The 19,509-nt window shown below is 44.9% G+C and overlaps 1 protein-coding gene across 1 annotated transcript in view; it reads left to right on the forward strand.

The window, feature by feature from the left end:
- Nucleotides 1-19,509, forward strand: part of Cyfip1 (cytoplasmic FMR1 interacting protein 1) — a 94,364-nt gene that overhangs the window by 16,459 nt on the left and 58,396 nt on the right. The window contains 4 exon segments of the mRNA XM_028892598.2: nt 16,796-16,913; nt 16,994-17,083; nt 18,315-18,392; nt 18,536-18,637. Coding sequence (XP_028748431.1) covers nt 16,797-16,913; nt 16,994-17,083; nt 18,315-18,392; nt 18,536-18,637 — 387 coding nt within the window. The 5' untranslated portion in view covers nt 16,796.

Consider the following 19,509-nt stretch of genomic DNA (forward strand, 5'->3'; position numbering starts at 1 on the left):
GAGACAGCCAATGCGGTGTTAGCCATGCAGAGATAGAAAAGGGAGACAGCCAATGCGGTGTTAGCAATGCGGAGATAGAAATGGGAGACAAGCCAATGCGGTGTTAGCAATGTGGAGATAGAAATGGGAGACAGCCAATGTGGTGTTAGCAATGCAGAGCTAGGAAGGAGAGATAGCCAATGCGGTTTTAGCAGTGTGGTGATAGAAATGGAAGACAGCTTCAACAAGTGGAGATGAGAGCTTACTCTGGAAAGTTGTTTTCTGATTTCCACATTTGTGTCTTTACCCCCCCCACACACTGAATTAATTAATTAATTAATTAATTAATTAGACAAAGGGAGATTTGTACTTGTTGCCATGGTGAGCATGCCTAAATTCCATGGAACATGGATTGGATAACACTTCTATGGGCAGAGAAAGCTACTGAAGAAGCAAGCTGGGGAGTGACATGGTCAGAATGATGCATTACAGAGTGGAAATAAAAGGAAAATTGGGGGTCTGGAGTGATGCAGACTGCTTAGTGACCAGGCTGTGCAGGGCAATGTCAAGAAGCCTAATGCAGGAGTGTCAGAGGGCAGAGACCACTGTGTCATGGGAGTGGCTGTGGTGACTGCCAGCTGAGGATGAGGGCCAACGTTGTGTGGTGTGGGGATGTGTACTCCAGAAGACTAAAATGTGCTGTGCACCCTCTGTTTCAAATTTTCACTGTCTCATTGTTGTAATATTTCAAGCCAAATTGATTTGTTGTTGTTGAAGCAGTTACCTCTGTGATAGAAGTGGCAGCCAGTGGCCCTTGCTTATTTTGACTTAGACGGATTTAACCATTTTAGCACACGGGAAAGGAACAATTCAGTAAGACATGTTGTAAAGGTGATTTCTTATGCCTGTGAACAGGCTATACACAAACACTGGAAGTTTCCGCTTTTCTGAGAAAGGCTATGATTTGCATGTAGAAGAGGAAGAAAATCAGCTGACACCTTGTGCATGTTAGCAGAAAGATGTCATCATTTATCTTTGCTTGTGTGCTCTAGTTAGGCAAGCAACCTAGTTCATTTGTTTTGTAAATTATCATAGGAAGTACTACGTTTCATCATGGCATTCAAACTTAATTTGTTTCTGTTGGTCTCCCTCTCCATTCCTTCCCCGACAACCTCTCCGCCTGGCTTCCAGTAGTTTCCTTTCTGCTTCCATGTCTCCTGTGTCCTGTTGGCTTCCCTACTTCCTCATCAACACCTCTTTCCTCTTCCTGGGGTCTCTTTCTAGTTTCATAGCCTGTCCCCATACTCAGGCCCACACCCATGCATAGCCTTTTTAAAAGATGTATTTTCACCTTATGTGTATGATTGTTTTGCTTGCACAAATGCAAGCACATCACACACGTACAGTGTCCTCAGTAGCCGGGGGACCTGACATTGATCTACAGTGCCTGTCTGGTCACCCTTTAAAAAGCGATCTCTTTGGCTGGTTTTCTGATGGGAGCCTGTGTCTCCTGGGGCTGCTGTGCGACAGGATATACCTAGTCTCACTGTTTTCTTTCTCCCCTCTTAGTCTCCTACCACTGCCCCAGCAAACAGGTTGAACCTCAGCCTGGCTGTTCTGGTTTTCACTCTTTTTGTGCAGGTTCAGCCCAGGAGTTTTGTTTTTGTTTTTGTTTTTTTTTTTTTCAATTTTTGAGATAATGTCTTGCTAAATTACCTGGGCTGGCTTTGAAATTACTCTGTAACCTAGACAGGGCTTGAACCTGGGATTTTCCTGCTGCAGGCTCTTCAGTAGCTTGGGCTACAGGCCTGTGTCACGAGGCTGGACCTCTGTAGTTTTTTGTTTTGTTTTGTTTTGTTTTGTTTTGTTTTGTTTTGTTTTGTTTTTGTAAGCCTGGAGTTGTCCAAGGACAGCTTGTCTGAACATGTGAGCATCTGTGTTCTCAGCTGTCTGTCTGCCCCAGGTTGCCCAGATACAGGGAAAATGATCAAGTCATAATCATTTGGTAAAAAAAGCAAAAAATGCCTTTAATTATTCACTGTTCTTTGTTTTACAATGAGGTTAACTGTTAAAGTTTGCAAAAGTAATTTCATTTTTCCCTTGGGTACTGACATTATGGATCACAGGGTGGCTCACAGGGCTGGTGAGTTTGAGAGCCGTAGAATGGTAAATGTTGGGCTTTGAGCATAGTGTGTAGCCTCAGGGTTGGATGGAACTTCCCAAAGCTGCATTTCATACATTGGTGCAAGCACTCTCGTGAGACAGCTTGTTTAGGGTGTGGGTGTGGCTTGTGTTTATCCACTAGGCCTGCCTTACTCACAGCCCTCCAGATCTACAGGAGGAGCCGGGGTGGAGGAGAACCGCAGGACTCTTCGTTTTGTGCTGCTGGCAACTCCTGTGGATTGGTCTGCTCTTCTAGCTTTGCCCTGCCTCTTTCCTGACCCACAGGCCTGGGCCAGTTCTGTCCACTAACTCTGGCCTTGACCCCACAAGTCCAGTTGCTCAGCCCTAAACAGACACACATTATCTAGCACAGATTGTGTGTGTGTCCGTGTGTGTGTGTGTCCGTGTGTGTGTGTGTGTATGTGTGTGTGTGTGTCTGTGTGTGTGACTGTGTTGCTCTATGCCCAGGGCTCTCCCTTGAGCTGTTGGCCTCTGAGCATCACTCTGCTTATCTTATCAGTATACTGGGATGACCCCACCGTGGGTGTGGCTATGAGAATGAGTTTTTGAGAACATGACTCTAAGGAGTGGTCCGTGGGGACAGGCAGAGGGAAGATGCTCAGCATCCACGACACCGCCAGCCTGTGAACACTCACGTCCCTTTCTGGGGGCACACTGAGAAACTCAGCCTCCTCTCTGCCCGTGATACCCTGCAGGGTGCCTGGTGCCTTCTGATGCTCACCTGTGGTCCCTTCATCAGTCAGTGAAGTGAAGTGGACACGTAGTGTACAGCTCCAGACTCAAAACTACTGTGGATCTCTCACAGAATGCTGATAGCTTGCTCTATGCAGGCAACCATCTTGCCTCCCAGAGCAAGGATCTCCTGAGCCATGAATACTTTAGTGATTAACTTGGAAAATCACTGAGAAGATACTTAGAACACTTTATAACATTTATGAAGTGATGACTTATTAAAACATAGGTCCAATATTATATTTAAATTCATTTCTGTAACTTAGGAAGTGTAGGATTTAGAAACACATGTGAGCATGGAACTGCTGCCTATAGGATGCAGTCAAAGCAGCAAAGCATCCTTAATACCTCTTAATCACGTAAACCACCAAAGGGCGTGCTGTTGGTGGGTCAGTCAGTTCAGGGCCCGAGGAGGCAAGAGCACCTATAGCTTGGACAGGTGGAGTGCCAGACTTCACATGTCATGCCCGAGCAGGTGGTTGCTTCCTATAGCAGCACGCCTTTTCTGGATCGAGCACGTGTTGTTTTCCTAACTAGCAAAATGCTATTGCATGTTCTTTTTACCTGACAGCCGAACTGGACCTGCCTGGGTGATTCTGTGTGTGTTTGTGAGGACTGTCATACAGAATACCAGAGATCAGTGGGAACTTACCTTCTCGCTGTTCTGGAGGCTGGAGGTCAGAGGTCAAGGCAGCCGGAAGGATTGTTTTGATTCAGGCCTTTAACGCTGGCTTGCAGGTGGCCGGCCACCTTCATGCACCGTCCTAACATGGACTTTCCGATTCTCTCTGTTCACACATGATGTGCTGCCTTGCCCAGACCCAAGGGGTAGACATTTATGTGTCTGCTTCTGTCATTAAACTGTCAGCTGCTTATTGGTAGAACCACCAGGAATAAGAGTTGTTCCAAATATGTGTAATTTTACTGTGGGACGTTCATATTGTGGCATCCGTGCTGGCTAGTTTTATGTCACGCATCTACGTCTAGAGGCATCTGAACTGCTGGGATATACTCTTATATACTGATGCATACGGCAAGATAGCGGACAAAAAAAAAAAACAAAAAAGAAACACCACCAAAGAACTGTAAAGAAGCACAGCACTGCAAAAATATAAAAAAAAAAAAAAACAGAGCAAACTACGATACAATAAGAAAGCGTCTGAGAAAAAGTGGAGGACCAAGATCTGAACTGAGAAACTGCAGAAACTGCCTCTGTAAGATGAAACTGTAAGCAAGCCTGTGGGGGCATTTTCTTCTTGGCCTGTTGGATTGTGGCCAAAGGGAATCTTGGCCTGTAAACAATTTCCAGATTTAAGCCAGTTTATAGACTCTCTAGAAAGAAGGGATGGCCAGGATCCTCTGAGAAAGGACCTTGATAAAATACTTAAAGATAGCCATGGTGACCCTAAACACTCAGAAGCAGGACAGGACCTATGATAGAAAAATAACAGCTTTACAAAGTTTTATTAGCCTTTCTCCAGTCCTTCCCCAGAGGGACCTATGACCTTTTGCAAGGATAACTGTACACTCGGGAAAGGGAACAGTCAAACTTTCCAGGGTCTATTAGATACTGGTTCAGAATTGATGCTGATTCCAAGAGATCCCAAGAGACATTGGGGCCCTCCAGTGAAAGTCAGAGCTTCTGGAAGCCAGGTGATTAATGGAGTTTTGGCCGAAGTCCAACTCACGGTAGATCCAGTAGGTCTCTGCACGCATCCTATGGTTATTCCCAGCCCCAGGATGTATAATTGGGATAGATATACTTGGAAATTGGCAGAATTATCACATTGGCTCCCTGGCCTGTGGAGTGAGGGCTATATGGTTGAAAAGGCTAAATGGAAGTCTTTAAGTTGCCTCTGCCAAGGAAAATGGTGAATCCAAAACAGCATCGCATCCCTGGAGAAACTGCAGAAATGAGTGCCAGCATCAGGACTTTTGGGAAGATGCAGGTGTGGTGGTTCCCATCACATCTCCTTTAACTCTCCTGTCTGGCCTGTGCGGAAGACAGATGGATCAAGGAGAATGACAGTTGACTATTGAAAACTCAATTAGGTAGTGACTCATTGTAGCTGCTGTGCCAGATGTGGTGTCCTTACATGAGCAGACTAACATATCTCCTGGTACATGGTATGCAGCTGTTGATCTAGCAAATGCCGTTTTCTCAGTACCTGTCCATAAGGACCACCAGAAGCAATTTGCTTTCAGTTAGCAAGGCCAGCAGTATACCTTCACAGTTTTACCTCTAGGATATATTCACTCTCCTCCCCTGTGTCATAACTTAGTAAGAGGGAATCTTGGTCATTGTAGCTAGAGTTTTTCTCTCCGGTCCAGCCAAACCCTGGCAGTCCCGTAGCCCACTTATAAAATAAACATACAGATGCTTATATTATTTAAACTGCTCGGCCATTAGCTCAGGCCTACCATTATCTAGCTCTTACTCTTAGACTCAGCCCATTTCTGTTAATCTATATGTTACCACGTGCTCCGTGGCTTTATCTGCTGCCTTTACATCATGCTCCCTGGACGGCAGGCTGGTGTCTCCTTCTCCCCGCCTTTCTGTTCTCCCCATTCTCCTGTCTGCTAGTCCTGCCTATACTTCCTGCCTGGCTACTGGCCAATCAGTGTTTTATTTGTCAATCAATCATCCACAGCAGGTCATCTTTCTCTTTCACAAGATATCACATTGGTGCACTATATTAAAGACATTATGCTGATTGGACCAAGTGAACAGGAGGTAACAACCACTTTGAACTTATTGGTAGCACATATGTATGTCAGAGGATGGGAAATAAATCCAACCAAAATTCAAGGACCTTCTGCCTCAGTGGAATTCTTAGGAGTCCAGTGGTGTGGGGCATGCAGAGATTTTCCTTCTAAGGTGAAGGAAAAGTTATTGCACCTGGCTCCTCCCACCACCAAGAAAGAAGCACAAAGTTTAGACAGAACATTTCTCATTTGGATGCGTTACTCTGGCTCATATATAGCATGGGACTACTAAAGCTGCTAGCTTTGAGTGGGGCCTGGAACAGGAGAAGGCTCTTCAACAGTCCCGGCTGCTGTGCAGGCTGCTCTGCCACTTGGACCATGTGATCCAGCAGACCCGATGGTACTTGAGGTGTCAGTGGCAGAGAGGGATGCTGTTTGGAGCCTGTAGCAGGCCCCTATAGGTGAGTCACAGAAGAGGCCTTTGGGATTTTGGAGCAAGGCTGTAGTTGGAATTTTCTTTGGGCCTCCAACCAGCTCCCAAATAAAGACAGGAAGACTTATTATTAATTATGAATGCTCGGCTTTAGCTTTGTCCCACTTTAATTTAACCTGTTTCTATTCATCTGTGTTTTGCCTCGGGGCTTTTACCTTTCTTTCATTCTCTATGTCCTACTTCCTTGCTTCCTCTGTGTCTGTCTGTCTGGCCCTTGGCGTCTGTCTGTCATCTCCTTTTCTTTCTTCTTCAGCCTATACCTCCTCCTATTTACTCTCCCTAAATTCCTCCTCCTACTTACTCTCCCTGCCTGAAGTCCCACCTATGTCTGTCTCCTCCCTTGTTATTGGCCATTCAGCTTTTTATTAGACCATTCGGGTGCCTTAGGCAGGCAAGGTGAAAGAGCAACACATCTTTACATAATTAAGCAAATGCAGCACATCTTTACATAGTTAAACAAGTATTCTGCAACATAAACAAATGCAACACATCTTTACATAGTTAAACATTCTGCAACACAAGGTTGTACCGTCATCTGCAGACAATTATTCTCCCTTTGAGAGACACCTCTTGGCCTGCTATTGGGCTTTAGTGGAAACTGAACATTTGACAGTGGGTTACCAAGTTACCATGCAACCTGAACTGGGTGTTACCTGACCCATGACATCATTGCACAACAGCAATCCATTATCAAATGGAAGTGATATATGTGTGTGTGTGTGTGTGTGTGTGTGTGTGTGTGTGTGTGTACACACTCAGGCTTGAACAGATCTTGATGTGAAGAAGTTTTGTTGAAGAATATTTGTACACTGAAAATGTGTTCTTGCCAAGATGCCTTCTGATTGGTTTAATTAAGAGCTGAATGACCAATAGCTAGACAAGATGTATAGGTAGGATTTTTAGGGAGAGAAAGGAGGAGGAATCTAGATGTGCAGGAGAAGTGAGGAGACATGAAGAGGAAACAGAAAGTGTAAGATGGAAGAGAGGTAACGCCATGTGATAGAACATAGACTAATATAAATGGATTAATTTAAGTTATAAGAGCTAGCTAGGAACAAGCCTAAGCTATAGGCTGAGCTTTCATAATTAAAGTCTCTGTGTCATTATTTGGGAGCTGGTTGGGATAGAAAAAGACTCATTACAAAGTTTCCCGATGCCTGTGGCTTCTACTCTTGTTACAATGCCATCTGCTGCCAAGAATGCACCTGTAGGCTCATGGGGTGTTCCCTATGATCAGTTGACTGAGGAAAAGAAGACTAGAACCTCGTTTACTGATGATTCTGCTTGTTAAGGAGGCACCACCCAGAAGTGGACAGCTGCAGCATTCTAGTCCCTTTCAGGGACAACCCCGAAAGATACTGACAAAGAGAAATCTTCACGGTGGGCAGAACTTCAGGCAGTACACATGATTATACATTTTTAGGGGAAGGAGAGATGGCCAGATACACAATTGTTCCCTAGTTCATGGGCTGTAACCAGTGGATTTTCTGGATGGTCAGAGAGTTGGAAAATTGGTGAGAAAGTCATCTGGGTAAGAAGTATGTGGATAGATCTTTCCATATGGGGGGGAAGGATGTGAAGATACTTGTGTCCCATGTAAATGCTCATCAAAAGGTGACTTCAGCTGAGGAGTAGTTCAGTAATCATGTAGATAGGATGACCCGTTTGGGGTCATCCTCTTTCCCCATCCATCCCTGTCATTGCCCAATGGGCTTATGCACAAAGTGGCCATGGTGGCAGAGATGGGGGTCTTGCCTGGGCTCGACAACATGACTGCCACTTACCAAGCCTGACCTGGCTGGCTACAGATGCTACTGAGTGCCCAATCTGCCAACAGCAGAGACCATCACTGAGCCCCAGATATGGCATCATTCCCTGGGGTGACCAGCCAGCAACCTGATAGTAGGTTGGCTACATTGGACCACTTACTCCATAGAAAGGACAATGCTTTGTCTTTACCGGACTAGATATTCTGGTTATGGATTTGCCTTTTCTGCGCATAATGCTTCTGCCAAAACTACCACCCATGAATTTACAGAGTGCTTTATCCACCATCATGGTATTCCACACAGTATGGCTTCTGATCAAGGAACTCACTTCACAACCAGAGACGTGTGACAGTGGGGCCCACAATCATGTAATGTGCTGGTCTTACCATGTCCCCCACCATTCTGAAGCCGCAGGCGTGACAGAAGGATGGAATGGCCTTTTGAAGACATAGTTACAGCACCAATTAGATGGCAACAGTCTGGAGAGCTGGAGTGGAGTTCTCGAGAAGTGTTACATGCTTTGAATCTGCGTCCAGTGCAGTTTTTCCCATAGCCAGGATCCATATGTCCAGGAATCAAGGATTAGAAAAGGGAATAGTTCCACTCACTATCATCCCTAGTGACCCAGTAGGAAAATTTTTGCTTCCTGTTTTGTGATCTCAACTTCTGCTGGCCTAGACATTTTGGTTCCAGAAGAGGGAGCACTGCCTGGAGCCACAATATTCCTTTGAACTGGAATGGTCTTCTGCCGTCCTTAGGCCAATGGGCTAAGAAAGAATAACAGTGTTAGGAGGAATGATTGATCCATAGCACCAAGGGGAAATTGAATTGCCTCTCCACCATGGCAATAAGAAGGATTCTGTCTGGAGTGAAGGAGATCATCTCTTGGTGCTGCCGTGTCCTGTGATTAATCAAAGGTAAACTACAAATTCCTAATCCAGACAGGATGACAATGGGCACAGACCCTTCAGGAATGAAGGTGTGGGTCACTCCTCCAGGAAAAGAGCCTAGACCTGCTACGATGCATGCAAAGAGGAGGAAATACAGAATGGGTAGTAGAGGAAGGTAGTTACAAATACCAGCTAAGACCACGTGACCAGTTACAGACCCAAGGATTATAATTGACATGTGTGTTGGTTTTGTTAAGGATGTGTTTGTACAGTTATTTGTGTTTCCTTTTCTTGATTTCTTTATCATGTAATGTACCATCAATTGAAAGACTATCAGTGGCTAACATATTTAAGTTTGAGATACCAAAAAAATATCCCTCAAGGGACATCGCTATCTATTCTAAATTTCTAAAATGTTTGTCATTGTACAAGGGATAGTTATATCATGTTAGGTATGATTATGACCTGGTTATTGTTTTCATTTGGAAATTAAGCCTGACATAAGGAAATATGATTGTTTGTCAGGTTGACAAGGGGTGGACTTGTGATGGCTGCTCTTCTTTGTCAACTTGACTACATCTGGAATTAACTAAAACCCAAGCAGCTGGGCACACCGATGAGGGGTTGTTCTTAATTAAATCATTTGAAGTGGGAAGACCCACTTCTAATCCAGATCTTTGAGGTGGGAAGATCCGCCTTTAATCTGGACCGCACCTTCTGCTGTATAAAGGACGTGGAAGAAGGAAGCTGGCTCTCTCGGAAGGACACAGAGACCCTGTGTAAGAGTTAGAGGAGAATAAACAGGACTAGCAAGGTGGAGCTCTCAGCAGCTGCTGGGAGGAGGGAGACTGAGAGCCAGAGAGGAAGCTATGCTTTTGGAATTAAAGTTCAAGAAAGCAGACAAACTCAGCGATGGAGACCGGAGATTGTGTACATGGTGGGGGCGGGGAGGGGGGCGGGCAGGGGCAGGGAGGATGGGTCATTCAGAGAGCGTGAGAATACCCAGAGTGCTCATGCAGACTGGCTTAAAATTTTGGCCAGTGTTCACAGAGGGGAAATTTCGAGACCAGAGAAAGTTCTGCTTCAGGCAGGCTTAGCAGTCAGGGTCTGTAAGCATTAAAGATTGGGCTTCTGGGGCTAATTGTATATGCCATAGACAGGATTTTCTTTAAAAATTATGTAAGAGTAGATTTTTTAAAAAAGAAAAAAAAATCGATGAAATATTCATGCTTTGCCAGGAGGAGACAGCTTTTCCTTGATGGGCCTCCGCCTTTTTGAACGGCACTTTCAGTTTTGAGGAAGGGTGCCTGTGATGCTCTTACACACTATTTCCAATTCTAAGGAGGTGGAGTTGTGATATTTACTCCTTCCTTGAAGTCAGTGTGTTGCCAGGGCGACAGGCTGCCTCCCAGGCTGCTGCTAGCAGACCTGCTGTCAATCTCCAGTTTGGAGTTGTTCATTTTCTTGGTTCTCTTCCCAATTCTGTCCATTTTTGCTGTGGAGTTTGAAGTGTTTGGACTCGATGCAGACAGAGTTAGGATTGTTCTGGCTTTGGGGTATTGCTCCTTCCTTTATAATGTAGGGTCACTGTCTAGCCACAGTAATGTCCTTTTCTGCAGGCTCCGGCCCAGAGCCACCCCAGCTGCCATTTGACTAGTTCTTACCGGTTTTCTTCTTCCTGTTCTCCTTTCACCCAGGAGATCCATCTAATTATCTTTGTCGTTTTTTTTTTTAAGAGTGTTTATAGTTAATGTAATTATTGATATGTTTAGATTTAGACCTAAATCTGATTTATTGTTGTTGCTGTGATTATTCTTATGATGATGATGCCAGGGTCTCACTTTGTAGCCCTCACTGGCTTGCTGCTTACTATGTAGACCAGGCTGACCTCAAACTCACAGAGACCCAGAGATCCACCTCCCTGTTACTCTGGAATGCTGGAATTAAAGGTGTGCACACAGCCTCTCTTAATTCTTCTTTGTTTCTTTACTCTCATTGTTGGCTGTGTGTTGTTGTTGGTTAGTTCATTTTGTTGCCCAGCATTTAGGTCAGGGCTTTGAGCGTACTAAGCGCTCTGGGTCACGGAGCTACACCGTCGGCCCTGTTTCTGCTGCCTTTTAGAATTTGAAGTTTGTAGTATTCCATTTTAATTTATCCCAAATTGTGTCTATTTAATAGTTATTTCCTCTCTCTCCCATCCCCACATTCTGTTTTGGGGTGGTGATGCTGGGTGTTAAACCCAGGACTTTGCATTGAAGGAAAACAGTCTTCCACCAACCTAAATCTTGAGTTACGTTGTTCACACTGTTCAGCCTTCTTTTAGTGGATGCTGTAGAAACTACCAAGTACATGCCTATTAGCTTGTTGTAGTCTGTTAGGACCGGTATTTCTCTACCCTGTCACAGAATGTGGAAATCTTACCACCGTATAGGCTTGCTTTCCCCCTGTTAATTAGGGTTTCCTTTGTGACTTCTTAATCTCAATAGAATAATTGAAAAACAGACTCAGAAGAACGATCTAACCATTTTCTTAGAGTTCACAAAAAAGCAACAGGGCAGACAAGTTGTAAATCTTGGCAGTTGGCAGGGAGAAGAGAGATGGAAAAAAATTCTTTTTGTGTTAGGGTCAGCAATGGATGTATATAAACAGCTGTTAAAGAAAACTTGCTTAGGATTTTGGCTGGTGTTCAAAGAAGAGATAGGAGAAAAGGAAATGTCACAACTCAGAAAGATGAGCAGCCGTAGCAGAGACGATCTGCAAGCAACTACCCTGAACGGGGGCGGGGAGCTTCTGGTTATGTAAGTACCTTAACCCATGAAGGGGATGATTATTCTTCCCGTGGCCTTATCATGTCTTTAGGTGAATCAGCAAATCTGGCCAGGTGATTGACATGTCCAATTGGATTAACATTTTTTAAGGGTTTGGGGGTGCTAGAGAGATAGCTCAGCAGTTAAAAGCACTGGCTCCTCTTCCACAGGACCCAGGTTCAATTCATAGCACCCACATGGCAGCTCACACTTGTCTGTAACTCCTGTTCTAGGGCTCTTACACACTCACACAGATATACATGGAGGCAAAACACCAATGAACATAAAAATAAAAAAACATCAGGGTCTCTCTACATAGTGCTCGCTATACTAGAACTCACTGTGGAGGTGAGGCTGACTTGGAAGTCACAGAGATCTGTGTGCCTCTGCCTCCTGAATGCTGGGATTAAAGGCATGTGCTACCATATGCTACCATGCCCAGCCATTAGAGTAACTCTTTTTTTTTTTTTAATTTTTCTTTTCTTTTTTTTTTTTTAAGTTTTATTATTTATTTATTATGTGTTCTGTTTGCATGTATTCCTGCAGGCCAGAAGAGGGCGCCAGATCTCATTACAGATGGTTGGGAGCCACCATGTGGTTGCTGGGGAATTGAACTCAGGACCTCTGCAAGTACAGCCAGTGCTCTTAACCGCTGAGCCATCTCTCCAGCCCCTAGAGTAACTCTTAAGGGATGAGTCTGACCCAGCAGTGGAGCAAGGGAAGGCTATTTAGTAGGCCTGAGTGCCTGAGATCAGTTGTAATTAAGCACTAGAGTTACAACAGCTCAACCTCTGCACATCATGGGAGGTCTCATCAGTCAGTCAGCCTTTGTAGACACAGCTTCTTTCCAGGAACTCTCATTCACAGGACATTGACCACAGAATTTGACTATCCTTTTTAGCCCATACAGCCTCATTGACTTTGGTTTCCAAGCATGGTTATTGAACAGCCAGAAGCTTAGTTTCCCCAGTATTGACAAATGAATCAAGAGATGGGGTCCAAAGCTTATCATGAGGGTCCATCTTTAGCTGTGTCAAGCCTGTGTGTTTAACTCTCTGACACTCTCTTAAGTTATAGTTATTTTATATAGCTTATATAATTGCATATAAATATTATTTGTGGTTACATTAATTGCATACTTACATGGGCTACACCTTAGTGATAAAGTATGACCTTAGCCTATGCAGACCCTAGGTTTGATCATTAACACCAATATAAATAAGTCAATGCTATGTATTTATATAATTGCCGTTTATATAGACCCTATATTATAGTAGACTGGGTGCTGGCTGTCAGTCCCTATAGTAACAGAAGAGATTGGCAGGCAGTGAATGAATTATCTTTCAGACAAAATTAGTAATCATAACACTGAGTACACTGGGCAATGGCAGCTGGCTGTGTTATAGCCAGAGTGTTGCCTATGGTGAAGGTCAGTGGGCTGGGAGGCTCTTCACCTGGGAGTAACACTTAATATGGTTATGCTGAGTTTCTTGGTGTGCTATTTCCTGTCATGTGATTTGTCCAGTGTGAAGGAATATATAGTCTAGTTTAGGCTGTGTACAGTCCTGAGGGATCAGGGTTGGCCACTGTGCATACAGTTCCCAGTTGTGCAGTCCCTGGTATACAGATGGGCTGTTCACATAAGAGCGGTCCTGGTTTGTCTAAGTTCAGTTCAGATCTAAGGCCTGGGTCACAGAGTATGGGCTGAAACTCTGGGGGGTCAGGTTATAGCAGTCTAAGGCTAGCCATTTGGGGTTCTGGGCTTTGCTCCATTTTGGCCTTCCCTCCACAAATGTCAGGTAATTTTGTAATTTTGTCTTTCAACCACCAAACATTTAATTTTTGTTTATTTATCTGTCTGTCTATCTATCTTGGTTTTTCAAGGCAGGGTTTCTCTGTGTAGCCCTGGCTGTCCTGGAAGTAACTCACTCTGTAGACCAGGCTGTCCTCAAACTCAGAGGGAGATCCACCTGTCTCTGCCTCCCTCCCTCCAAGTGCTGGGATTAAAAGCATGTACCACTACCTGACTTTTAATTTTTATTTTAAAAATTTATTGTTACTTTTAAGTGTATGAGTGTTTTGCTTATGTGTATGTCTACACACCCCTTGCGTGCCTGGAGCCTGTGGAGGCCAGAAGAGGGCATTGAATCCTCTGGAACTGGTGTCATAAATGGTTGTGAGGTGCCATACCCTTGGTGAGAGTCGAACCCTGGTCCTTTGGAAGAACAACTAATGCACTTAACTGCGGAGCCATCTCTTTAGCGCCACTAAACGAGTTTAAAAGAGTTGTAGAGAAATAACACTCCTGGTCACTCATTCCTTGCATTTATTTCATTCTCCGTGAGCCAACTTGTCATCTGTATCCTCTCTCTTCAGTCTGAGGAACTTCCGGTCACCTCTTGTATTCTTTAGTTCTCCTTCATTGAGTCACGGAATGATGGTTCTGACTGTAATGGAGGATTCGGATAGATACTGTTTATCTTTCCGACTTGAAAATCGTGCTGCTGGGTTGAAGGGTAAGGTGTAGAGAGAATAGAGTGTCTCCTTAGCAGTCGTGAGTCCCTGGGCTTGAAGTGCAGCAGCAAAGTGTCCTGTTCTCTCTGGCTGCCCGGGTGCTGTGTTGCAGAATTTTCAGGTTTTTAACATTGTGTCTTTCAGTTCTGAAGTTTCCATTGTGTTCTTTTTACTTTGGTTTGTTTGCTTGTTGTTCACCTTGAACTTTTTCATTTGGTTTGAGAGTGTTAAAATTATTGGATCTTTTCACGTTTGATGGTTTGAAGTCAGGTGGGAGTTCTGACTTGTTGGCCATATATATATATTACATCAACTTTCCCCTTTCCTCCCTCCAGCTCTCTCAAGTACCCCTTAACTCTTTCCATGTCCCCCATTACTCTCAAATTGATAACTTCTTTTTCTTGATTATCACTGTTACATATATATATATGTATATTTATGCATAAATATATGACTCTGACCTGATGAGTCTGTTTTTCTTTTCTGTGAGTCTGTGGTTTCAGGGCTGACCACTTGGTGCTTGATAACCAGTTAGAAGGCTTACCCCTAGGAGAGGCTAATTCTATCTCTCTTGGCAGTTCTTTATCTAGGGGTGGGGCCTGGAAAAGGGCACGAGGACCACATGCTCATGGACAGCACTGGGGAAACCAGGAGTGTTACACCCGAAGGCTTTTCTCTTCAACGGAAGGGATTTACACCTCTTCTCCACACAGGAGGCTGGAGTGGATGTTGTTAATAGCCTGGTGATCTTGGCTGTTCTGTAGAACCAGGCTTCACCTGAATCCTCCAGACTCCCGAGCATGGTTTCCTAGTCAGTGGAGCTCCTTCTTATGAAAGTGGTCCCATGTACTTTGCAGAGGAGTTTCACTGTAGCTGTACCTTAAGCTTTGTTGTATTCATTGCCAAAAGGAAACTGTTTTTCAAAGTTGTACTGTGCTTAAATATGTCAAAAATAAACTATTCGGGTCAGAGGCTAGGAGTCTTGTTGAACCCGATTTCCTCCTTAGCTCTTGTGTAGGCTGTAGCATTTGTGGGGACGCTGACAGGGACCCCCTTGAGATTTTACCCCCTTTTGCCTTAGCATGTTCATGGATATTGCCATTGTTCAAGTCTTGTGTATGCAGCCGTTTCAACAAGAGACTATTTTACAGCAGGCATCCTGTATTTTGACTCTCAGGATTTGAAGTCTTTCCTGAGCCATAGATCCAGGAGCTGTGATGTATCCATTGGGGCTGGCTCCCCATGATCTGTTGACCTCTGCTTTGTGTCTAGTTGTGGTTTCCTGTCCTGGTCTCCATTGGCTGTGAAGAGAGGCTTTTTTTGATGAGAGGTGATACCTACATTTGTCTTTGGATATAAGGATAAGATTTAGACATAGGAATTATGCTGGACTAGCAAAGGGACAGAAGTAGATTTTCTTCTAAGATCCATGACTTCAGTAGCCCCAGGAAGTTGACTAGGAGTTCTTTATGTGCCGAATAACTTGAATGGAAGCTGGACATTTTGGATATTGTGGTGTGAGACTTTGAGTCTTACTCTAGCCATCGGAGGATGTTGCTGGTTTCACTTTATTAGGCTCACAGCCCGTCATTTCCAGGTCATGGCTCCATGTCAGTCCCACTTCTCAGTTTGTGCTGTGGCATTTGACCTGTCCTCCGCTGTGTGTTACACATGACTATAGAAGACCTGACTTTGGTCTTCTAAGTGAGCAGAGTCTTAGCTCGATACTTGAGCTCTTTGAGGTTAAGTCTGGAATTTCAAGAGCAGCTTTGTGGACTCTGTTCTTCACCACAATAACTTGGGACTTACCGGGTCTCTGGAACTTCCTTTTTCAGTTTTTTATCTTGGGATGTAACTCTGACTCTTGAGAGGACATAGGGCAGCATGCTAACTTTAACTTCGACGCTGCCATTTTGTTCAGAGGCTTCTATTTAGTACTTCCTTTGCTTCCTTTGCTGTTACTTCCTTCTTAGACACAGCCTGTCCTGTGGCTCCATCTGGGGACAGAGCCCCAGGTCTTCATATCTCCTCTCTAGCAGAGTGGACTATCTTTCTACCCCACCACCCATCCTGCTGGGGTCAGAACACATTCAGTGGGAGTCATGGTGCGTGCACTGCCTCTGCCTTTTGTAGCTGGCATAGAAGAGTTATATGCCTGCGTTTCTCTGCCTGTCTGTACTAGCTTTGCTGTCTATACTTTTCTCTCCAACAGCCACCTCCTGAGTTCACCGTGCACACACCAGCCACTTCTCCAGTAGCAGTCCCTGTGATCCAGCCTGTCTGTGTGGCTACCCTGCTGGTGGCCCAGGGCAGTACTACTTGTCCTTACATATTTGGAATAACCCTGCAGGAGATGCTGCCCTCTTCCAGCCCTGTGAAGGGTTGGCACCGTTAGGGCTCTGTGGGGCCCTAAGCACCCCCAACTAGGACTGGAGCGCCAATGTAGAAAGGGTACAGGAAGTGATGGCAAATGTAAATAGAAACCTGTGTTTTCTGCCCATGGATACTCTGGAGGTCAGGAGAGCCTTCCCAAAAAGCCTGGAGGGAGGAAAGGCCTCTCAGGGACTGGCTGTCCCCATGCCTTCAAGCTCTGGTCATCTCCAGTGCCCTTGAAAGAAGGAGAAGGGAACTGGAAGCCATGTAACCCACGTCAGAAGGCCTGCTGTATATGCCGGACAGCATCTTTCCTCACAGGTGACTTTGTACTTTGTTGTGTTGCAGGATGGCTGCCCAGGTGACACTAGAGGATGCACTGTCCAATGTGGACCTCCTGGAGGAGCTGCCTCTGCCTGACCAGCAGCCCTGCATTGAGCCTCCGCCGTCCTCCCTGCTCTACCAGGTAGGTCTTTGAGCAGATGTGACACAGCCTGCTGCTCTGACCTCAGCGTGATGTTCTTGTCTTGTTTCCCTCTTCTTCAGCCAAACTTCAACACCAACTTTGAAGACAGAAATGCGTTTGTCACAGGCATTGCAAGATACATTGAACAAGCAACTGTCCACTCCAGCATGGTAATGTTGTCTATGCCTCTCTGTTTCTCTCTAGCGGGTGTCACATTTGAACAGCAGACAAACCACTTGCTTCGTGATAGACTAGGTAGAGAAAAAGAGACGGAAATGCCTCACAGTGTTAAGAGCGTCTTTGCTTTTATTATAAAAGCAGTGCATACTCTTTTAAAACATTTGATCTCTCTGGCCCAGGGAAAGTCTTTGCCAGCATTGCAAGGGCGCCCTTGGTTGGTGGTCTTTCCTTCACCATGCCTGTACTTACATAGGTCAGGTGTACACTCACAGGGGACTTGGGTCTTCTAAATGAACTCTGTAGTTGTAATTATGTATGTTAATGATTTTGTGCACATTTTCATATGAAGTGTTCCAGAGAAAGTACCTTGAATGTCTGTATAACCCGTTTTGTAAATGTCCACAGTTAACTATTTTTGTACATTTACTCAGTTTCCCCTTCTGTGTAGTAAAGAATGCTGTGATGAACATCTTTCTAAGCATTGGTAGGAGTGAAGTTATAAGGTGAAAGGCTGTGTGTGTTTGTTTTTTTGAGACAGGGTTTCCCTGTGTAGCCCTGGCTGCCCTGGAACTCGCTCTGCAGACCAGGCTGGGAAAGGCAGTACCTTTAATGCATCTTAAAACATTACCAGGTTTCCAGTCACATTTTAAAGACCACCCATGGGTTTTTACCCCTTTTTACAAAAGCAAATGATAAGGAAGGAATGGAATAGAACACCAAAACAGTTTTAAAAATGATGGTCCCCCTCTTCCCGTGGATACCGTCCCTGAATTTTTAGTGCTGTGTGAAGCATTCTGCCTTTTCCTCCTATATATCCTGGGCTAGCAGCTCGGCTTCTGGATCCTGTCTAAACCAGGAAGCTTGGTGTAACCCGGGAAAGAAACTGTGAGGATGCTGTTCTGTCCTCTTGCCCAGCCTTCATGCCCCTAGCTTCAGGTCTGCGTTTCAGGTAGTTATGGAGGGTTGGGTGGGGCCAAGATGCACCTCTGTGGTGGCTCTCCTCAGAAGAGACTTGTGTTGTCACCCAGAGTCCTTTGCAGCCTACTGAAGCTGTAGGGAGAGTTGGGGCTGTTGTTGTGCTCGTCTGTAGTGTACAGTGTCTCTTGTCAGGCTACAGTCTCTGAAGCGGTAGGTAGGGTGGTTTGTGGTACTGTCAGCGGTTTGCATCTCACTTTGTGTTTGTCCCCTACTTACACACGATTGGTCCTGCGGATTTTGCAGAACGAGATGCTGGAGGAAGGCCAAGAGTACGCTGTCATGCTGTATACCTGGAGGAGCTGCTCCCGTGCCATCCCTCAGGTGCCTTGTCCCTTCCTGCCATTCCCGTCCCCAGCCCTACCAGGCCGACCACACCCTCGTGTACCCCTTACGCAGTGATGAGCGTGCCTGTTTCGTTCAGCCTGATGAAAACCTCAGCTTGGCGTTTGTTTCTTTATGCGTAGGTGAAATGCAATGAGCAGCCTAACAGAGTTGAAATTTATGAGAAAACTGTGGAAGTCCTTGAGCCTGAGGTCACAAAACTGATGAATTTCATGTACTTTCAGGTAAGACATTAAAATAATTGGAGGGGTTTGATACTAGAGAGTAGGGACAGGAGATGACGGAGGACTGAAGCTTCACCGTTCTGAGTAAACAGTTCTTTTAGCGTGAATTTTATTCTGCACAAAAGCTTGTTTTCATCAGTTCCAAGTGCACTGTAGGTCTCATTGTTTAATCATTTTCTTGCCTTTCTGGTACTTCCTACCCTGAGCTTGACCTCTTTTGACCCTTCAATTAGGAAAAAAAAAAAAGGCTACATGGAAGAGACTTGCTAGCTCTTTAAGTGGTTGTTTGGAAATGTCTAAACAATTTTTTAACCGTATCTTTCCTTGAGTTTTAGTTTAATCTTAAAACTTACCAAAAAGAAAATCCCCTCAGCTTTTCCCCTGACAGCGTCAGTATTATAGATGCTTTATTGAAGCATTTTGCTCGGGCCTGTAGTTGGTTTCTGTTGCTATAACAACATACCCCTGGGAACCAACTTAAAGGAGAAGGGGTTTTATTTAGCCTGCAGTTCAGGAGTTCAATCCATCGTAGCAGGGAACTGGAGACAGTAGGAGCTTTGTAACACTTAATCATGCCACTGCCATAATTATGACACAGAGATAAGAATGCATACTGTGTCCAGCTGCTTTCTCCACTTCTACAGCCCAGGATCCCAGCCAGGGAATGGCATTGCCCACAGGGGTGTGTGTGGGCCTTTCTACCTCAGTTAGTATCATCAAGGTAATCCCCCACAGGCATTTGTGAAAACCTGTCTTTTAGGTGATTCTAGATTCTGTCACGTGGATGATCAGCAGTACCTGTCGCAGTAGTTTTCCTGGAATAATCAACAAAATTCTTTTACTTTAGTAAGAGCCATAGTTGCTAAACGGTG

The sequence above is a fragment of the Peromyscus leucopus genome, chromosome 1 (genome assembly GCF_004664715.2).
Source record: "Peromyscus leucopus breed LL Stock chromosome 1, UCI_PerLeu_2.1, whole genome shotgun sequence".
NCBI lineage: Eukaryota > Metazoa > Chordata > Mammalia > Rodentia > Cricetidae > Peromyscus > Peromyscus leucopus.